At 40.3% G+C, this 21,811-nt stretch overlaps 1 protein-coding gene across 2 annotated transcripts in view; it reads left to right on the top strand.

Annotated features, from left to right (window-relative positions):
• Nucleotides 1-21,811, top strand: part of RPS6KA5 (ribosomal protein S6 kinase A5) — a 131,474-nt gene that overhangs the window by 79,106 nt on the left and 30,557 nt on the right. Inside the window, exons 2-4 of one of the 2 annotated variants that reach the window (XM_079768121.1) lie at nucleotides 1,684-1,752; nucleotides 7,728-7,811; nucleotides 10,739-10,842. In XM_079768121.1, the coding sequence (XP_079624247.1) occupies nucleotides 7,767-7,811; nucleotides 10,739-10,842 (149 nt within the window). In that variant the 5' untranslated portion in view covers nucleotides 1,684-1,752; nucleotides 7,728-7,766. The remainder of the gene's footprint in view (nucleotides 1-1,683; nucleotides 1,753-7,727; nucleotides 7,812-10,738; nucleotides 10,843-21,811) is intronic. The other variant, XM_079768120.1, reaches the window with a different exon arrangement.

Genomic DNA, 21,811 nt, shown 5'->3' with positions numbered 1-21,811 from the left:
TAAATGTTGAATTTGAGGAGCCTATGAGAGAGTCAAGTAGAATTACATTATTGGCATGTTTAGGTCTGGAGCCCAGGAGATAGCTCAGAGTTGGCCATATATACTAGTATGTGGGAATTACCAGCACAGAGGACAGAAGAATACCTAGCATTGAACTGTGAGGAACTGAGGATTGAACTGTGAGGTGGAAGAGGAAAAGCCTACAAAATACAGAGAGAGAGAGAGAGAGAGAGAGAGAGAGAGAGAGAGTGTGTGTGTGTGTGTGTGTCAGGGGAGCGTGGCATGCAGAAGCAAAGACGAGAGTCAATCTCCAGTAAGATGAAGACTAAAAGATCTAAAACTGAGATCAACTGTGACCTTGGCAAGAACAGTTTTAGTCAATCGGTAGGGGGTGCAAGCCAAATTGGAGTAGTCTCAGAAGTGGGAGACATGTGGGTAAGTAGAGTGTGTAAAGCAACATTGACAAAGGAGAAGCACAGGACACTAGCTAGAGGGAATGTGGGATTCTGATATTGTTTTTCTTTAATCTATCTGTTCATCAGTCAGTCCACCCATCCATTTGTCTCTCCATTAAAAAATTTTTAAGGCAGGAGAGACAGCATACAAAATGGTGAGAGAAAAGGGTCCAAGAGGAAGAGGATGAAAAGGAGAGAGGTCAGTTAGAGAAAGAGATAGAGATATATAATTTCTCTCTCAAAACTGGAAACCAAGGAAGAAACTTCTTAAATTGGAGTTTAACTTTACTTGTGTTTTCTTGATCAGTTTGCTAGAGATTTGTCCATTTTATTCTTCCCATCCAAAAATAACTTGGTCAAGCCTCTTATTTTTTCTATTTCTTTCCTGATGTTCCTTTGTTACTTCATTCCTTTTACTTTCTATGAATTTCTTTCACATTCTTTTTCTGAACTTTTGAATTGGAAAGCTAGCTCATTAATATTTAATCTTTTAAAGTAAAACTCAATTTCTAAGAACAGCTTTAGATGTAGCTCACAAGTCCTGATATATAGCATTTTAATTGTTATTCTAATAGTCTAATATTCATTGTGGTTTTCTTCTTTAGGCCATGAATTACTTACAAATAGGTTTTTAAGTTTTCAAATACATAGGATTTTTTGTTATCTTTTTGTAAATGAGCTCTAATTTGCTTTCTGTTTGGAGAACAAAATATATATGATTTTATTTTTGTGGTATTTGATATTTGCTTTGTGACTTACTACTTGGTTAATTTCTATAAATGTCTTACATTTATCTGAAAAGACCGTGTATTCACTAATTGTTAGATACAAAATTTTTGTGTATATTTATGAACATTGGGCTATTTCCATAGCTTCACTAATTATTGTCCTGCTTGACCAGCCAGTTATAGAAGGGATATGTTTAAATGCTCACTGTGATTATGGATTTGTCCATTTCTTCTTGAAGATCTCTCCATTTTTGCTTATATAGGTTAAGTCTCCTCAAAAAAAAAAATTGAGGGTATTCAGATTTGGAATAGAGTTATTCCCCTAGTGAATTCCTTTTATTATTATGTAATGACTCTACCTAATTTTAATAATTCTTTTTACCTTAAAGTTTATTTTCTTGCTATTAATGAGATACTCCAGCTTTCTATTGGTTAGTGCTGGTCTGATATATCTTTTTCCATCTCTTTACTTTCAATATTTCTTTGTCATTATGTTTTAGGTATGCCTTTTATAAATAACATATAGCTGGATTTTGTTTTTGATCCAGAGAGTTTCTGTCTTTTAACTGGTGAGTTAAATCTGTATATTATGATTATTGATATATTTTTTTTATTTTTTCCTGTGTTTTTCTTTTTACCATAATTTCTCTTTGCTCTTTCCCCTCCTTTCCTGCCTTCTATTTAAATGATTAAGATTACTTTCTTTTATTTCCCTCTAAGAGGATGAAATTACATATTCATCCTTAGAGGGAAGTTATATATATCCTATTTCTGTTCTTTTAGTGGTTATTACCCTGACTTTTTAAAATTATATAATGACTTAATAGAGTCTAAAATGAACCATTATGTCTATGATTGTCATGACCACTTCAAGAACATTGGAATGTTTTAACTTCAGTTATCTATCTCATTTTACATATTATTACTTATCTTTTATTTTAGTCCTACCTTTTATTCTATTTCTTCAAATCATTATTGTGTAATTACTATTTTCATTTTATAATTCTATACTTGTTTAGATTTTCTCACATATTTACCTGTTTCCTCTGCTCACCGTTGCTGCTTACATCTTACTCTTAGCTTGTGAGTTTAGTTAATTTCTGAAGTGCAAACTTTAGATTTTTTTTAACAAGGAGCAGTGAATAGTAAATTCTGTCTTTGTCTTAATATGCCTTCATTTTGCCCTGCATATCTAATGATTATTTAACTGGTTATAGATATATCTAGGAATGGACTAGGTTTTTTAAAATATTTTTTATTGTGAAGTAAAACAAAACAAAAACCAAAAGTATGGTTTAGTGAATTATTATAAGGCAAACACTCTTCTAACCACTATAGAGATGCATCACCTATGAATATATTTTTATTTAGTTTGCTTGGGACTCTTGAAACATTCAGGATAATTTTCTCAGGTATACTATTTTACAAATTCTTTAATTGCATCTACTATGTTTACTCTTTTTTATTACTATATATTTTCTCAATTATATAATTCTATTTGATTCTTTTCATAATGTTCTAATCTTTCCTGTGCTGCTATATTGTTGTATGGATATTTTCCTTTATTTATATCTTTCATCTTTTACAACATACTGGTCTTTTATAGATTATTATTCTGTTTAAAGTAATCCTTCTTCTTGTTGTATTTATGGAGTCTAGTTTACTTGTTTAGTAATTTTGTGCCTCCAGGGCTTTATTCATGTGAATTCTGGACCAGCTAAGTTGTGGGAATTTCTCTGGTTCTGTTATGTGTTCCAGAGTATCACCAGATTTTTTCACTTTTCCCATACCGTGGGGGGAGAGTAAATTCATGTCCCAAATCTACAAAATATACAAGCCTAGCAATTTAGTTCCGCAAGAGGAATGTTTGTTTTTTAAGCTAGGGCCCAAATTTAACAAACCTGTGCTGGCAGTGAATTTCATTTTTCTAGACTTCACACTTACTAAGGGTTCAGCTTTCTTAGGTTCCAAGGTTTACACAAGGGTGTTAATTCCAGTCCACCCCATTTCGGCAGAGGGCCTCATCTTTTGTCCTCATAAGAGTATTCAGAGTCAAGCTTCTAGATTGCTGAGGCCTGTAACGAATTCCCTTCTCTCCCTTTGTGCCGGGTAGCATAGGTCGGATGCCTTGTATTGCTGGTTTTCAGCTCCCTTTTCATGGCTGACACCTGAGGGTTACCCTTACAGTATTGTGAACAAAGTCGTGGATGGTTAGCAATGGGATAGTCACTTAAAATCAAACATTTCCAGATAGTTGTGAGAATTTTCAAATTTAGGGTGGAAAACACACAGGATATGGAAAAACTTCTTTTCATTGGTAATTTACACTTAACTCACACATTTATCAATAATGAGCAGGTAAGAGCAGGATAAAATATTAGCAAATAGAAATTAGGAATAATTTAATCTAGTGTTTATTGAGAAATACTTGAGAGTTTTGCAGTTGAGTTCCTATTTGGATTCTTCATTAGAAGGAAAGCAGCTTTTTATCCAATGTTATCTGATTCTTCTGTCTAAGGAAGAGTGAAGCCTCTTTGGTCAGCTGATCACTTAAGTATAACTATTCCGTATTATCTGCCAGGATGGTGCACACACACATTAAGGCAGTTCTCATTCACAGTATTTTAACTTTGTGGTAGCTTTAACGGATGCCCCTGTAGTCTTTCCTGCCTCCCACTAGAAACTGTCACCTGCCACACCTCTTCAGTTTGGTGTCTTATCGAATGACTGGAATTATTCTGAAAGTCAGAACCCAGAGGGAGTAACACTTCCATTGAGGCAGAGGAAGAGGAAGCAGATACAGAATTGCAAGGGGCTAAAATGGCAATGTTTTTTAAAAAAACCACAACAACAAAAATAAACACTGAGAGACTTAAGAAGTGCTATGTCTTTATTTACTTATTCCTCCATTATTGGAACTTCCCGACGCTTAAAACTTCAATTTTTCTGTCTCCTAGAATTTCCATCAAATAAACAAGTATGTATTAATTATTTATTAATGTAGACATACACACACAAAACAGAGAAGCTGGCCCTGGTAAGGTGGCTCAGTTGATTGGAGCATCATCCCAAAGGTTGTAGGTTCAATTCCGGTCAGGGCACATACCTAGGTTGTGGGTTCAATCCCCAGTTGAGGCGAGAACAGGAGGTAACTGATGGATGTTTCTCTCTCATATCGATGTCTTTCTCTCTTTTTCTTTCTCTCCCTGTCTCTTCCCCTTCCTCTCCTTTCCTCTCTCTCTCAAATCAATGAACATATCCTTGGGTGATGATTAAAAACACAAACACTAAAAGCTAAAGTGAATTCAGAGAGAGCTGGAAGGTGGAGGAAATATCTTCTAGCATTTAGTGTGGTTCTCAGCTTCCTCTCTGTTGAGACAGTAAAGAACTGAGCTGCATAGTCCTCATTGTCAGAAGGGAAGTCTTTCTGGCACTAAACAATAAAATCTGTATGTTTCATACCCTTTGTACACTAAACTTGTGAATATCTAGTGTTTTAAAGAAGAGAATACAGGTTTTCATAACTTTCACTTTGTAAAATGTAATCATTGTCTCATACTTAGAAGGACATACAGTTTCAAAATGGTGTTGCCTATAAATGAAAATGTATATTTGCTAAAAAGACTATTTTCTAAATAAAAATCTAGAAAGTCAATAAATTAGAACCCATTATCTTTTTATTCATAAAAAGATATGCCTCTTTCGTCAGCTGATCACTTAAGTATATGGAGAATTTTTTCTGTATAACTGAACTTGTTATAGCATATAATGTTTTGTGCGTTTTTTAAAATCCTCACCTAAGGATATGTTTTACTGATTTTTTTTTTCTTTAGAGAGAGGGAAAGGAGGGGAGAGAGAGAGAGAGAGAGAGAGAGAGAGAGAGAGAGAGAGAGAGAGAGAAACATCGATCAGTTGCCTCCCACATGCACCCCGACCTGGGATGGAACCCACAACCTGGGTATGTGCCCTGACCAGGAATCCAGTATGCAACTTTTCAGTGCATGGGAGACACTCCAACCAACTGAGCCACACCGGCCAGTACTTAGCATATAATGTTTTAAAGGTGTCTTTTAAGATGAGATCAAATGATAAATACTATGGCTTAGTAACATTTATGTTTTTCTATGTCATCTACATAGTGATGTTTGCCTAATATCCAAAAAAAGGGGTTATTACATAGTAAATAGTATATTAACTACTAGTAAAACCACTCTGTAGTTTTATGACGTTTGTTTTTTAAAAAAAGTAATTTTCTAATATTTTGTAATTCAGTGAACAGATTAATGCTTTTTAATACATACATTTTTTCCTATCTAAGCATGTCTAACAAAATGTTAAGAATTACTCATTACTTTTTACACACAAGTTTATATGAAATATGTTTTATTTAGCTTTACTCTTTCCAATAGTTTGATACAAAATTAACATTTGGTATTGAAATGATGAAGCAGAGAGATAATGACATTTGATATATGATTTATATTAGCTATTCAGTAGCACTCTGCCAGCTAAAAAAAATTTTTTTTTCAGATCTATGCATAATGGAATTATTTCTTTTAGTTTCTAGGTGGATAATAATCTTTCAGTTTACATAGCACCTAAAAAGAAATAAATGAATTATGAACATATTTTATTTTTGTTTATATATGTATTATAATTAAGTATTAAGTAGTTTTAATACATTTATTATTACAGTGTTTAAATAAATTTATTACATTCATTATCTCTGGGCTTAACTTTCAGCCAATAGAGTAGGGGACTTCTACCACTTCGATAGCATTGCTAGAATGGAGGTTTTTACATTAGAAAATGGTATATAAGGGGAATGCTTCTTTTTGTTAACCCTTGTTAGTGAAAGAAGAGTAAAGTATAAATCGAAGACCTTGCTCTAAAATAATTTTTAAAAAGTATTTTAATGGCACCAAAGTGCCTTTAAACGTTTCAGATATAGCCATACAAATGTGTATTGTTAAAGAGGAATTCTTTATCCCCGTTTAATGTATCTGCATTAGTTTAGATCTTTTTACGTTGGGATGAGTCTTAAGACACAGTTGGTCATTTTTAAAATTGCTTCAGTTTTTTAAATTAATTTTTAGGCTGATATATAAAATTAGTCCTTTTTAAAATTCTACAAAGGAGAAACAACTTAGAGAAAATCTTCCTTTATTTACTTACATTTTTGTTACTCCTCACCTGAGGATATTTTTTCATTGGTTTTTAGAGAGTGGAAGGGAAGGGGAGAGACAGAGAAACATCGATGTGAGAGACACATCGATTGGTTGCCTTCCACGAGTGCCCTGACCAGGGTGGAGATCAGCCTGCAATGAAGGTACATGCCCTTGACTGGAATCAAATCGCGGACCCTTCAGTCCAAGGGCCGATGTTCTGTCCACTGAGCCAAACCATCTAGGGTGAGAAAATCTTTTTAAAACAGTTTGTTCTTCATCACTAAACATTCTATTATCAGTGCCAAACTAGACAAGATGGTAAGGTAGGAAAAATTTCCTTCTTTTTTTATCTTTGGGTTTAGTATTCCCTTTCTTAGCATGTGGCCTCCTTCCCCCTCCGTTTTCTGGTGTTCTCCCAGTCTTGCCTATCCTATATAACAAAAGCCCAGTGACCATAACGGCAGAACGACCGCTCGACCAGTCACTATGAGGTGCACTGACCACCTCTCGGTCCCTTTCCCCGGCCAGCAGGCTCTGATCGCTGATGGCAAATGAGGACCTGGGGTGGGTGGTGGTGGGGGGCAGGACTGGCGAGCAGGCAGAACGGGCCAACCTCTTGGTCCCTCCCCCCAGCCCGCAGCCTCCGATCACCGCCAATGGCGAACAGGGAATCGGGGTGGGTGGTGAGGGATGCAGGCAGCTCCAGGCCAAGGCCCCCACCCCGCTGGTCACCCCACACACAGAGGATGGCAGGGGTGGGGCTGGTGAGCCCGTGGGGCCAGTGAGCGGGCGGGAACAGCCAACCTCTCAGTCCCTCCCCCGGCTGTCAGGCTCCCATCACTGGATGGCGAACGGGGAACCAGGGTGGGTGGCGGCGGTGAGTGGTTGGCTGCCAGCAGCCAGGGAAGACGGCCCTGATTGCAGACTAGGTCTAAGGACCATACCTGCGCACGATTTCGTGCGGCGGGCCTCTAGTGTGGAAATAAAGTCATCCATAATAAAGTATTAGACAGTTCATGTTATCTTACTTGGACTGTTTGCAGTCTTATAGAAAAGAATGCTTAAAGAAACCAATAATTGAAATCTATGCACATAAAGAAAAGAAGAAGAAGAGTGAATGAATGATGCATGCACGGGTGAATGAATGGTGGTAGGTTTCAGGCATGGGAAGTCTTCATTTATCCAGGACTCATACTGTGTAAGTGATGGTCTATCCTGGTGAGAAGAGGGTCTGTCTAGTAGATTCTGCCATTACGTTGCTTTGTTGTACATAGTAATTAATCTTAATCATTGGTATGTATTATGAACCTTCTTTTTTTGTCACTAGTCATACCAGCTTGAAATCAAATTCCTTTTTGTTTGATTGTTTGTTTAAGGCTGAAAGAGCATATTCATTTTGTGGAACTATTGAATACATGGCACCAGATATCATCAGAGGAGGAGATTCAGGACATGACAAGGTATGTTCTGTTTTTGACACTTTTTATATATCTAAATAAAATATATAATAAAAATCCTAGTTTATAACTTAGGTTTAGTCTCTTCAACAGAGTCTCGAGCTGGTGTTGTCTTATTTTTACTTTTTCTCTCCTTTGCTTTGTATACATGAACACATCATGATATCTAGTGTTTTGGAGGAAAAAGATAATAGAAAGGTTAGGACGTTCTTCTAGATTTCCCTTTTTTTAGGTTTTATTGGTGAGGATAATTTTCTGTTTTATAGGGTAACTCTGTTAAAAGGAAACCTCAAAAGTAACTAATTCTTCAAATAAGAATCTATACCTTGAGCAAAGCCCCAGTAACTCTATTGAAAACAAAAATCACTCGTTTTCTGTTGCATGGCACCTGCTCTTTTAGGACACAGCTGAGCCACAGTGCAATACAGAGGTGTCTGTGATGCATAAACTGTCCACTGTTCCTGTCCGAGTCGCGCTGGGTGATTTTGGACAGTGCTTATTGGCATTATTGATTTTTGTTAGAAAAATATATGGGACATGTAGTTGACTGTTTCACCTTAGGTTGATACTGCTTTCTAAGAGATCATTGAGAAGGGAATCTTTCCTACTTTCTTTTTCCCAGTTTCTGCTTTTAACTTCGTAGAAACACTGGAGACTTTGATTATCGCTTCAACAGAAACAATCATGGTAACAATCCTTGGAGAAAGAAAATCATCCTTTTTAGCATTCAAGATAGTCTAAGTTTGTTTTCCTAAGCCCTCTAACCAGCTTAATTTTTTCCTCCTCACTCTCCTTTGTATGTGCAAAATGAAGGCCATGAAGAGGCTTTCTAAGTAGTTATGCTATAAAATCTAGGTCACATATTTTTTCTTCCTGTATTACCTGTTCAGTTCTTTTTTTAAGACTTTTGCTTTATTAATAACTTTCTCCAAATAGGGATTCTGACTGTTTTTTGCTTCTCACTGTCCCCTTTCCCTCATCCTGTTTCAAAACCCCAATATACAGTCCAACTATCTTAAATGTGGAGAATATTTGCTAATGACTTACCATATGTTTAAAGCCTATTCTTCAAGTTTTCACATCTTAGTGTAGAGCCGTATCAATTTAAGAGCCTGGTTTCAAATTTAAAAAAAAACACACAGAACATTCTGAGGTTCCTGACTCAGATGGCAATAAAACTGCTTATATAAATAAAAGAATTAAATTGCTGTTTTAGTTCATGTCAGGGTATTCTTTGGTAGGCCTATATAGCTATTAAAATTTAAAAATTAACTTCTAAGACCTAATGGAACCAATTTGTAGGAAACAAAACCTTATATTATTCCTAGGATTGCTACATACCTGAGGTCTAGAATACAGCTAAGTCAGTGTGAGTTCATGGAACACCTTGATGACTTTGAGTGGGTTAAAGGAGATATGATGTATACAACATGCTCATCGCTGGGCCGGGCTGGCACTCACTCTTTTGTGGTTTCAGTCGGCCTCAGCCTGTTTTCTGTATCTTTGTTATGAATTTTCCTTGAAGTGTCTCTAGGCTCATACATTTTGCATCATTTTTCTGAAACCTTACCCCTCAAATTTGGAAGCAGAGAGTTTTAAAGTTTTAGCAACTAGTTAATATTTCATTGGCATAAGCCATATATTCAACCATTATTGAAATCTTGATTTGCACAATTATAAAAGAAATAATTTTCAGTATATCAATGTTCTTTAAATTACCTATAATTGGTTGTGTTCTCAGTTCAGATAACCACACATATAAATTGGTTTCCAATTTAGGTCACATTTTGTTTTATATTATTTAAAATCTCATCATGCTCCCCATAATGAAGACTATTAGCTTTATGTGATAGGTTCTATAAGAGGAATTGATTAGGTGATTATGAAAAAATCCCTTTAGAAAGGATTTTTTTTATTTCTGTTCTTTGACTTTAAGTAATTTTATAATATTTATTGGAGCTGAATAATTAATAAAAATGATAAGTGGTGAAAAAAAAATGTAAGTGGTACTTTTCCCATTTAACATAAATCCAAAGATTTCACTTATTTAAGATTTTTAAAATTTATTTTAAATTAAAATTTTTATTTTGAATTAACCAAAGTAAAACCATTACTATTTATAAAATAACTAGAGGCCCAGTGCATGAAAAATCATGCACTGGAGTGGGGGTCCCTCAGCTCGGCCTGCCCCCTCTCATAGTCCGGGAGCCCTCAGGGGCGGGAGGCAACCCGGCAATCGGGAAGGCAACGCCCCCATCACACTTCTGCTGCTGCCACTGCTGGCAGCACAAACCTCGGGCGGCCCTGGTTATCTGAGCCTTGGGCAGCCCTGGGTCACTGGGCAGCCGCCATCCAAGGCTTGCCTGCACCTTGGGCCGAACTTGGGCGGCTGGGCAGCCGACATCCAAGGCTTTCCTCTGCCTCGGGCATCGGCTGGGCAGCCGCCATCCAAGGCTTGCCTGCGCCTCAGGCCGGCCCTGGGCGGCTGGGCGGCTGAGGGGACTGGGGGACTATGGAGGCAGGCACGCAGCACGTGCCTGCCGCCCCGGCGGGGCTGAGGGGGCTGGGTGCATCCATCTTGTGGCTGTGGGCGCCGCCATATTTGAGGACATGGTAGTCAATTAGCATATTCCCTCCTTATTGGCTGTGGGTGCTGCCATCTTTGTGAGGGTGTGATGGTCAATTAGCATATTCACTCTTTATTAGATAGGATTAAAACATGTTTAAATTTTGTACTGAGGATACCTGGATATTTGTTTTCTAAATATCTTTCTTGCATGAGCTAATTTAATACTCCTTGTACAAAAAGCTATGTACAAAATCTTTTTCTTAAAATATTTGCCAAATATACAGCTTTATTTTGTTCATTTTTCTTTCTTATACATTACATGTTAGTTAATATTCTACCAAATGAAATTGCTGTTTTGTAGGCAGTTGACTGGTGGAGTTTAGGTGTCCTAATGTATGAACTACTAACTGGAGCATCTCCTTTCACTGTCGATGGGGAAAAGAATTCCCAAGCTGAGATATCTAGGTAAGACTTAAACAAAATAAAATGAATGTATTGTTACCTCAAAGGAACTCATCCAATTTCTGTAATTCAGCTGATGGAAAAAAATAATTTTAAAAAATGAGCATAGACAAAATTAGGTTTAAGTAGTTAATTTCCATTTAAAATCATATAGCATGTAGATATATAACCTTTATACTTCTTTATATCTTATGTGTCCGGATTGATCTTCGGTTTCATAGGGAGAGTGTCATAATTTTTGTGTATCCCAAAGCACTTAGCATATTGTCTTAATACATGGTATATTGAAGTTTATATGATGGACACTTTCTTCCCACTGTATACATATTATAATTTCTTTGTGACTTTAACATAAATACTGATATTTTTTAGCTCATGTATAGAGGCTCAATAGAAACAAATACCATAAAATCACCCTCTTGTAAATTACCATAGCATTATTCTATTCCTTTCCTTCAGAGCAGTTATCACAATTGCATTGTTACATTTTCGTTTACAATTATTTGATTAATGTCTGTCTGTCCCACTAGATTGTAAGCTCTGTGAGAGCAAGGGCACGTCTGGCTTTGATCCTAGCACTGTATGCTCAGGCGCCAGCCAGCACAGTGCTTTACTATGCAGAATTCAATATATACTTTTGGAATGAAATGAATTAATGAACAAATAAACAACAATTTAAAACATTATACTAATTACTAGTTATGTTTTTGTCCTGTTCTTACTTGAATTTTATAACTTTGAGAGCAGATTTGACATTAAAAATTAAAAATTGAGACTTCCACTACTTATCAAAATGGAATAAGAACCGGATTTAGTTTCCTGCCTGAAACAGTTTTTAAAATGGGCAAAATATCTGAAAGAACAATATTGAAGATACTGACTATCTAGCAGTGAAGGACAGTGAGCAATGAGAGATGGAAAATCTATGAGGTGAGCCCTATGATTGCCCAGCTTACTGCCTTGAGAGAGTGTCCAGGCTGTGGCGCAGGGAGACTTGAGGTGGAGCTGAGAGTGCAGGAAGACAAAGGCAGCTAGAGTTTGAGGGCAGAGTGTCAGAGAGGAGAAAGCTGCAGAGAGAGGCGTTCCGAGATTTGTGGAAGTATTCATTCAGTGAAGTAGCGAGAAGCACACACACAGTGCGGGAACTACTCAGTATAGTGAAGCTGCTGTTTCTCTCCTAATTGATACATAGATTCACCACAATCACAATCCCAGCAGACTTTTCTTTTCTTCTTCTTCTTCGTTTTTTTTTTGCTAGACATTGACAACCTGGATCTAAAATTCATATGGAAATGCAGAGAACCAGGAATAGCTAAATCATTTTTGAAAAAGTAGTCCAAAGTTGATTTCAAGACTTTTAAGCTATAATACTTAAGAGGACACGGTGATGTTTGTATCAAGATAGACAAATATTCAATGAAATAGAATAGAAAGGCCAGAAATAGAACCGCACAGATATAGGCAACTGATTTTTCCCCCAAAGGTGCGAAGTCAATTTGATAGAGAAAAGATAGTCTTTTCAATAAATGATGCTGGAACCATTGGCTATCGTGGGGGGGGGGGGGTGGGGGGGCGATGATTCCACCATATAGAAAAATAAACTAAAAACGATCATTGACCTAAATGTAAAACCTAAAACTATAGAATTTCTGTAAGAAAACATAAAGGAAAATCTTTATGACCTTGGGTTAGGTAAAGATTTCTTAGATACAACACAAAAAAGCACTAATAAAGTGGTCTTCATCAGAATTTCGGTCTCAAAAAGAAACTGTTAAGAGAATGGAAAGACAAGCCACAGCCTGGAATAAAATTATAAATCAAAACTCAAGGGGGGAAATCTCCATTAAAAAAAAAAGGGCAAAAAATGCAACTAAACCACAAGGAGATGCCACTGTATACTCACTGGAATGGCTAAAAATAAAGAGTCTATCATAGGGTTCTCCAAAGAAACAGAAACAATGAGACATATAAAAGGAGATTTATTATAAGGAATCAGCTCACACAGTTATGGAGGCTGAGTAGTCCCACAGTCTGCCACCTGCAAGTTGGAGAACCAGGAGAGCCAGTGGTTCTGAGGTCAGAAGACCAGTGTCCCAAGTTAAGCTCTTTTTTTCTCTTTTCTATTCAGGCACCAAAGGGATTGGATGGTGCCCACCTACATTAAGGAGGGGATTCAAATGCTAATCTCAGGAAGAAACACCCTCACAGACACACCCAGCAATAATGTTTAATCTGGGCAACCTGTGGCCCAGTCATGTGACACTTAAAAATTAATCATTGCAGATTCACTCCTTGTCGGCTTGGCAGCCATATGCATCTCCTTCCAGGGGTGGGGAATCTTTTTTTCTACCAAGGGCCATTTGGGTATTTATAATATAATTCGAGATCCATACAAAATTATCCACTTAAAAATTAGCCTGCTATATTTGGTCAAGGATTTAATTAACTCACCCATAATGCCTTGGGCAGGGCCACACCAAATGATTTCGTGAGCCTTGTATGGCCCGTGGGCTACATTCCCCACCCCTGCCTTACACCATACTTAATCTCCAAACAGAGACATTGACAAGTCATAATTCCACCTGGTGCGGAACATGGTAAGACCAGTGAATTTCAGAGGCATGGTCCCATTCATGCACTTCCCTTGCTGTGACTTGAGTTCCTTGACCAGAAGCAATGCTGTGTGGAATGTAAGTGTCTATTCTAGTTAGAGTGAAACTCTGCCCCTTCCATAATGGAAGTAGCCGGTGTAATCAGTCTGCCACCAGGTGGCAGGCTGATCACCTGGGGATTGATGCCATGTCGGGCATTCAGTGTTGGTTTCCGCTGCTGGCAGACTGAGCACTCAGCAGTGGCCATAGCCAGGTCAGCCTTGGTGAGTAGAAGTCCACGTGTATCCTCCATCCCTGCCACCATGGCCATTTTATTTATGAGCCCACTGGGTGGCAATGGGGTTGACCGGAGAAAGAAGCTGACAGGTATGCACAGAACCGATCATCCTATCCACTTGATTATTAAAATCCTCCTCTGCTGAGGTCACCCTTTGGTGAGAATTCACATGGGACACAAATGTCTTCATATTTTCTCCCCATTCAGAGAAGTCTGTCCACATCCCTCTTCCAAGTATTGTCAACCAGGCTTCCTTGTCACCAATTTTTCAATCATATTCCTCCCAAGCCCCTGACCATCCAATCAAACCGCTGGCTTTAATTGGAATAAAAGCACACCTCTGGTCATTTCTCCAGTGCTCAGTGAACACACAGGTGCACTGCTCAAAGCTCTGCTCCCTGGAAAGATTTCCCTTCACTGCTCTTCAGGGATGCAGTGCTACAGCTGTACACTCCGGTGGCACCTGCAGTATCATGCAGAACCATCGGTAAACTTGGCCTGAGTCTTCTCATTCTCTGTCATCTTATCATAGGGCATTCCCCTTGAGGCTGGCACAGAGAAGGCAGTGTAGCAGGAGTGGGGCACATGGACATTTGAAACTGACTTGTGCCTTCAGGGCCTGCTCCGGCCCAGTCTCATGTATACCACTTCCATTTGATGATGGACTGTTGCTGTGCTCTCCCAACTTTATGGCTTCATGCATCAGATAAAACCCAGTGTATGATGGGCATCTCAGGCTGTATGAAACTTGGGGGCCATAGTTAAGTGTTTTAGTCTGTTAAGGCCTCGTAGCAGACCAGTAGCTCTTTCTCAAAAGGCGTGTAGTTATCTGCAGAGGATGGCATGCTTTTGCTCCACAATTCTAGGGGCCTATGCTGCATTCACCTATCCGGGCTGCCAAGGCTCTGAACAGCATCCCTATCTGCCACTCACACCTCAAGCACCATTGGACCTGCTGGATCCTATGGCCCAAGTGACACAGCAGCTCAACCAGCAGCCTGGACCTGTTGCAGAGCCTTCTCTTGTTCTGGCCCCCATTCAGCAGCAGTTTTTCGGGTCACTTGTTAAATGGGCTGGAGTAACACACTCAAATAAGGAATATGTTGCCTCCAAAATCCAAAGAGGTTCACTAGGCATTGTGTTTCCTTTTTGGGTGTCGGAGGGGTCAGATTCAACAACTCATCCTTCACCTTAGAAGGGATATCTTGACATGGCCCCACACCACTGCACCCTTAGAAATCATTAGGGTAGGAGGCCCCTGAATTTTGTTTTCCACCCTCTGACACACAATGTCTTACCAATAAGTCTAGAGTAGTTGCTACTCCTTGTTCACTAGGTCCAGTCGGCATAAGGTCATCAATATAATGGACCAGTGTGATGTCTGATGGAAGGGAAAGGTGATGAAGATCTTTTAGAACTAAGTTATGATACAGGGTTGGAGAGTTGATGTACATACCCCTGTGGTAGGACACTGCTGACCTTGCCAGCTGAAAGCAACTCCTTTCGTGGGCCTTATGAACAGGGATGGAGAAAAAGGCATGTGCCAGGTCAACTGCAGCATACCCTGTACCAAGGGATGTGTTAAGAGGCTCAAGCAATGAAACCACGCCTGGAACAGCAGCTGCATTGGGCTCACCACCTGGTTGAAACATACCATAATCCACTGTCATTCTTCAAGCTTCACCTGTCTTCTGCACAGGCCAAATAGGCGAATTGAATGGGGGCGTGCTGAGATCACCACTCCTACATCTTTCAAGTCCTTGATGGTGGCTGTAACCTCGGCAATCCCCCAGGAACGCAGTACTGTTTTTGGTTTACTATGTTTCTGGGCAGAGACCGTTCTAATGGTTTCCACCCGGCCTTTCCAACCATAATTGTCCTCACTCCACAGGTCAGGGCACCAAATGGGGATTCTGCCAGCTGCTAAGTATGTCTGTTCCAATGCACTCTGGAACTGCAGAAATAACCGCAGGATGGTGCAGGACCCACTGAATCCACCGTGAGATGGACCTGAGCTAAAATGCCATTGGTCACCTGACCTCCACAAGCCCCTACTCTGATTGGTGGTGGGCCACAGAGACGTTTGGGTCTCCTGGAATTAGTGTCAGTTCAGAACCAGTGTCTAATAATCCTTTTACATTCTCATTATTTCCTTTTTCCCGCGTACAGTAAGTCTGGTACAATGCCGTCGGTCCCCTTGGGGAAGTCTGGGAGAAAGATTAACAGCATACATTTCCGGCCCCTTTCTCAAACTGGCCCACCCTCTTCATTCAAGAGGTACTGGGAAGGTAAACTGGCTCAGGTGTGGGAATTTTTTGAGGGGCAGTTGACTGGGGGCAAGGTTGATGACAAAGGGACACAAGGAAACTCTGGAAGGGGATGGGTATGTTCGTGATCTTGACTGTGGTGATGGCTTCACAGGTGTACACATACATCAAAGCTGATCAAGCTGTCTACTTTGTATATGGGAAGTGTGTTGTACATCAATTGAAAGTTTTAAATGAACCTTTTACAGGAAAGGTTAGGAAGTACGTATAAATAATTTCTTGCTGTCCCAGCTAGTTAATACCGAAGTTAAGGGATAGGACTATTTCTTGTTAAATTCATAGTTAAAATCATCATCAGTTATTAAAAATACTGAATACGATTTGACTTATTTTAAATGGGCTTTTTGATGGTTTGAAAATGTTTCACAATTTTATAAAACCTTGCCTGTAGTCTTGAGAATTTGGGTCCCTTTGCAAGGTCATACCTGTCATGGTGACAGGCGCAAAGGGTGGGCTTAGCCTGGCAGCATTAAGTAGTGGCTCCTCTGAGTGAGTCCCCTCTTCTGGATTCCAGGACGCAAGCAATCTTTGTGATTTTCCTCTCCAGCACAGGGCTGCCTGTAGAGAGATAGTATATTGCTGGTTGTGATGGCAGGAACATTCTGAACCAAGTGTTGTTCAAATTTAAACTGCTCTTAACTGCCTTTAGCTCAATCAGTTGGCATTCTGGTTTTAGAAAGAGAGAGAGAGCCTGAGTCAAATTCTTAAAATCTTAAAACTAGAGCAGATTTTTCAAGAATTCAGATAGGATTTTCCCTTTAGTTAGTTAATTATTCACTTTGTCATGTTGTTAATATTTTGTTTAAAACCTGGTGTTAACTTATGATTCCATGGTTTCTTTGTGGCATTTATTTTTTGTTCCTGAAATTTATAAACAATGCAACGACCATGTTATCTTACATTACCTTTCCCTTTCAAGATAATCCTCCTGATTTTCTTTCCTGGAGTAAAATTGTTCAGTCTGTTCTTTTAAAAATAATGTATCATTGTGTTATCCCCAAATGTCCTAATTAACCAGGGCTTTTTCTCATCACTTAATTCTTTCATTCCTTAATTATTGTGATCTTCCCTGAACTCTGCATATTTTTTTACTTGAGATGTTTCAAAATAATGTATTTTTCAAGTTACCTACTTGCCTATTGTTGTCTACAGGTAGCCTGAAATCAGAACAAGCTTGTTTTTCTGGTCCATCAAATTGCAAAATAAAAGAATTTAGAATGAGAATAAAACCTTCTCAGTGATGTAAGAATCCTTCATCAGTGTCCCCGATAGCCATCTCCTCTGTCTGAGTGCCGTCGATGAATGGGTGCATGATTGTATAGGCATTTTCAAGGAAGCCCCTTCAACAGAACAACTTTAGTGGTATAGAAGTTTTTCCCGCTTAAAATAAGTGGAATTACCTTCCTCTAACCTGTGCATGTCAGTCCTGGTTCTGTCCTCTGAAAACAGAGGGAAGTTCTGTTGTTTCTCCCAGACGTTGCTTTAGGTATTTGAAAGTAGTTTTACCTAGGGTTCCCTTTCTAGTTCTCTTACTGTTTCTATGAAATCATTTCCCGACTCCTCATATCTTGGTACCATTTTGGACAATACTAAATTGACAATATTATAGATTTGAATGATTGCTCTTTAGCTTTCTGTGAGTCTCTTATTTTTTTTATTAAATAAATTTTTAATTATTTTTTTAGAGAGAGGTGGGGAGGGAAAGGGAGAGAGAGATAGAAATACCAATGAGAGAGAACATCAATCAGCTGCCTCCTGCACTTCCCTCACTGGGGGTCGAGCCTGCAACCCAGGCATGTGCCCTGACAGAATCAAACCATGACCTCTTGGTGCATAGGTTGAAGTTCAACCACTGAGTCACACTGGCTGGGCTCTTATTTTTATTTCATGTTTGTAGCATCTTTTTTTTCTTACTAACGTGTTTCCTACTAGCTTCTGTTGCCTTGTATAGAACTTCTGTTAGGGTGTATGTTACTGCTGCACGGGGAGGTGTCCACCCATCCGGTCACTGGGACTTCCTTCGATTTTTCTGCCTGCCCCTCCAAGCACTGGAGCTTTGTAAAACATGATAATTGAGTATTCCTTCACCTAGGAACCAGGACACAGAGCTTCCGTTCGTGGCTCTTCCATCATCTCTGACAGGGTTGTTTGTCTCACTTTCTCTGCCTTTGAAATGTAGAAGATGTTTGCCAAGAAATGTTTATTTGGTTCCTCATTTTCTATCAATAAGGCGTGCTTTCTTAATATGTTCATTGTACTATTATAAACATAACGTTATTAAATTCAGGTCTAAGTGATATCAAAACAATGATATTAAACAAAAGTTCTAATTGTGCTCTTTAGGTCAGGGGTTGGCAGACCACAGACCCATTCTGCTGCCTGTCTTCTTGAGTGTGGCCTTTGAGCCAAGAATAGATTTTATCAGCTCCCCCTCTTGGGAGCACAAGGTGCCTTTCTGACTCCCCCCCCCCCCCCGCCCCCCAGGCGCATTAGCTTCACCTTTCTCCTAAACCCCCAGGGCCCTTCTTTTGCCTCTGTAACTTTCTAAATTTTCTCTTACAGTTTGGGGAAAAAGAGAATGGATTTTATATTCTTAAATAGTTGAAGAAGTCAAAAGATGAACAGTATTTTGTGGCATGTGAAAATTATAGGAAAGTGGAATTCCAGTGCCCACAGGAACATTTTATCAGAACACAGCCGTGCTCATTCATTTGCTGTCATCTCTGGCTGTGTTCCTGCTACCGCCGCAGGGTTGAATAGTTGCCACAGAGACCGTATAGCTCTCCAAGTCTACAGTATTTATTGCCTGGCCTTGTATTAATTATCCATTATCCATTGCTAGGAAACAAATGACCTAAAAACGTTTATTATCTCAGAGTTTCTGTGGATCAGCTTCGCTAAGTCCTCTGCTTCAAGGTCACTCCTAGGCTGCAAAGTGTTGGCTCAACTGGGAAAGGAGCTGCTTCCAAGGCATGGGTTGTTGGCAGGATTCGGTTCCACAAGTTTGTTGGCCTAAAGCCTCAGATTCTCGCTGGCTATTGGCTGAAGACCACCTTCCAGTCCTTGCCGTGTTGGCCTGTCCAACATGGTAGCTTGCTTCTTCAGAGCATGCAAGCTAGGAAGGCAATAGAGGGAGTCTGCTAGGAAGATGGAATTTGTAAACTGATCATGAAAGTGGCACCATGTCGTCTTTCTTGTTGATGTTGGTTAGGAGACAGTGGTTATTGGGGGCCATCTGAGAAGTCTGTCTACCATGTGTCCTTAGGTAATTAATTTATTTGTCCTCCCAAGATGTGCTTTTTTTTTAGGTGATTATTTTAATAAATTGATTTTGCATGTGATGGCATAATATTCTAAAACAAAATCAAGCAGTAATTTGTTGAATTTTTGTATTTTATCCATGTTACTCATAACACCACAAATTAGCTCATCTATATATATAAAAGCCTAAGTGACCATTCAACCGGTAGCTATGACATGCACTGACCACTAGGGGGCAGATGCTCCGACCAGTAGATTACCTTGCTGCTGGGGTCTGGCTGATCGGGACTGGGCAAGATGGGCTGGACATGCCCTGGAAGCCCTCCTGCAGTCCCTCCCCAGCCCTGATTGTGCACTGGTGGGGTCCCTTGGCCTGGCCTGCACCCTCTTGCAATCTGGGACCCCTCGGGGGATGTCAGAGAGCCACAGGCCAGGCCAAGGGACCCCACCGGTGCACGAATTTGTGCACCAGGCCTCTAGTTTGTAATAAAAAATTTTTCTGTTTATAGATGTGTTGCTTTCAGAGTTATATATAGAGTAATTACAATATTACTATATTTTACCCTGTTTTAAAAAGAGATTATATTTCCTTTTTCCTTGGATTTCTTATCCTTCTTATGTCTTTATGATCAAATCCTTTATTGGCAAGTTTTTTAAGGCCTTCTTGATTCCCACGTGCTGTTCAACTTTTCTTTTCTTCCTCATTTTAGGTATTATGTACCCAATAGCAACATCTGTGTTCCCAGGTTTTTGTTTTTGTTTTGTTTTGTTTTTTGCTCGTTATTCCCAAGTCTATTAAGGTGTGTCACAGTAGCTATTCATCTACACATTATTTCACACGAACCAATTGCAGCAGCTGCAGACGAGAGTGAAACGACCCTCCCTTGGTACTCATATTCTTCAGCCTTCTTTTTCTTTCATCATCCTTCAGATTCGTTTACATCTGCTTTACTCGCATGCTGGGGCGTAGAACTGGATCATACTGTATTATTCATTTGCCCTCTGAAGCACTCTCTAGGAAGGTTTAGAGCCCTGAATAAAACACAGGGCAGACATTTGACTTAGCTTTCTAGCAGGACGCAGGTGGGGAAGCAGAGTGAATCAGCATAACATCAAACACGGCTTCATCAGGGTCCTGCCAACCACCTGGCCTGGTTTCCCAGCCCAGAAAGGCACACTCGGCCATTAGCGATGAGATCAAGTGGGTGGGTGTGGACCACCCCAGCATGGGAAGCTCAACATGGAAACTGCATCATGCATCTCCCATGAGCACAGCTTCCAGGTCCCCACACGGACACCCTTGGGGATAGGAGAGAACACACGGTTTGCTGAAAGTATTTTAACAGCCCTAGGCCAGACAACCTTCAGGGCTTACGTGCCTGCTCGCCCCTCTCCGCCAGGTGCAGGTCACCTCTCGGGTTATTGCACAATAACCAGGCCTGGCTGACATTTCACATGATGTTGAGCCATCCATTTCAAGGAAACTGTGAAAGAAGGTAAATCCAAGGTCATCTTCCTAGGAGAAAAGGTTTAAGCCTGCTAGGACCCCTCTCTCTCTGCCGCCCCACCCCAATTTCTGCTTCTCTTCCTGGCAGGCAGTGTCCTACCAGGAACAGGCATCAGCCCCCCGCACCTGCTGAGGAGACCCCGGGCCACTCATTTACCACCACATGGAGGAGGAGTCTCTTGCGTGGCTCCTGCTCTCCCTGCTCCGAGCTGGGGTGGTGGTGCCTCATCTGCAAGGCTCTACTGCTGCTGGTTCTGGCCGTATTATTTTCACTTGGGAAAGAAAGGCGAGGATTTGGGACTACCGTACTGCTCTCCGTGTTCCCTCATCAGCATGTTTTCAACAGGAATTCCTTCAGATTTCTACTCACTTTCTTCCCGACCTGATCCCTGCCTCGTCCGAACCTAGAACTCTAGTTCCCTGCACCTGCCAGCCACCCTGGTTGTATGTGGTCTGTGTGCCCTGGGTGTACACAGGTCTCCTTCTGCTCCCCCTCCAGTTCTGGCTTCTCGGGGGGGCCATCCCTGTTTTCAGGTGCTCACTGCTCTCTCAGAGCCCCTCCCTTTGTGGCTGAACCCACCATGGGTCAACGTGACTGACCACTTCTTTCCCCAGTGACAAGCACGCAGTCGACTTCCAGTCAACGGCAGAGGACTGGGTTGAGGAAGTAATAGTATAGAGTCAGAGGATGTCAGTCCAGGGCTCAGAAAAGAACGCCCGCAACCGCGTGTCTTTATTCTGATCCTCCTGCACAGCACATTCCTGCCTGCGGGGCAGAGGCCCATTCCAGGTGGGGAAATGGAAAAGGCAGTGCTTGTTTTTCCCTGAGGGACAGGGCTCCCGGTTTCTCTGTCAGGCAAGCGGGCTCCCGATCTGAGGAGAGGATTGTCTCTGGTGCTGAAAATCCTGCCGAGCAGTGAGCAATAGGAGAATGTAAAGAATCGAGATGAAAAGAGGGCGCCGCTCATCTTTTCACTTGTTCTACCGT

The sequence above is a fragment of the Cnephaeus nilssonii genome (genome assembly GCF_951640355.1).
Source record: "Cnephaeus nilssonii genome assembly, chromosome: 4".
In the NCBI taxonomy this organism is placed as follows: domain Eukaryota; kingdom Metazoa; phylum Chordata; class Mammalia; order Chiroptera; family Vespertilionidae; genus Cnephaeus; species Cnephaeus nilssonii.
Note: the sequence above shows the minus strand (reverse complement) of the source record. Positions and strands in the feature narration are given on the sequence as shown.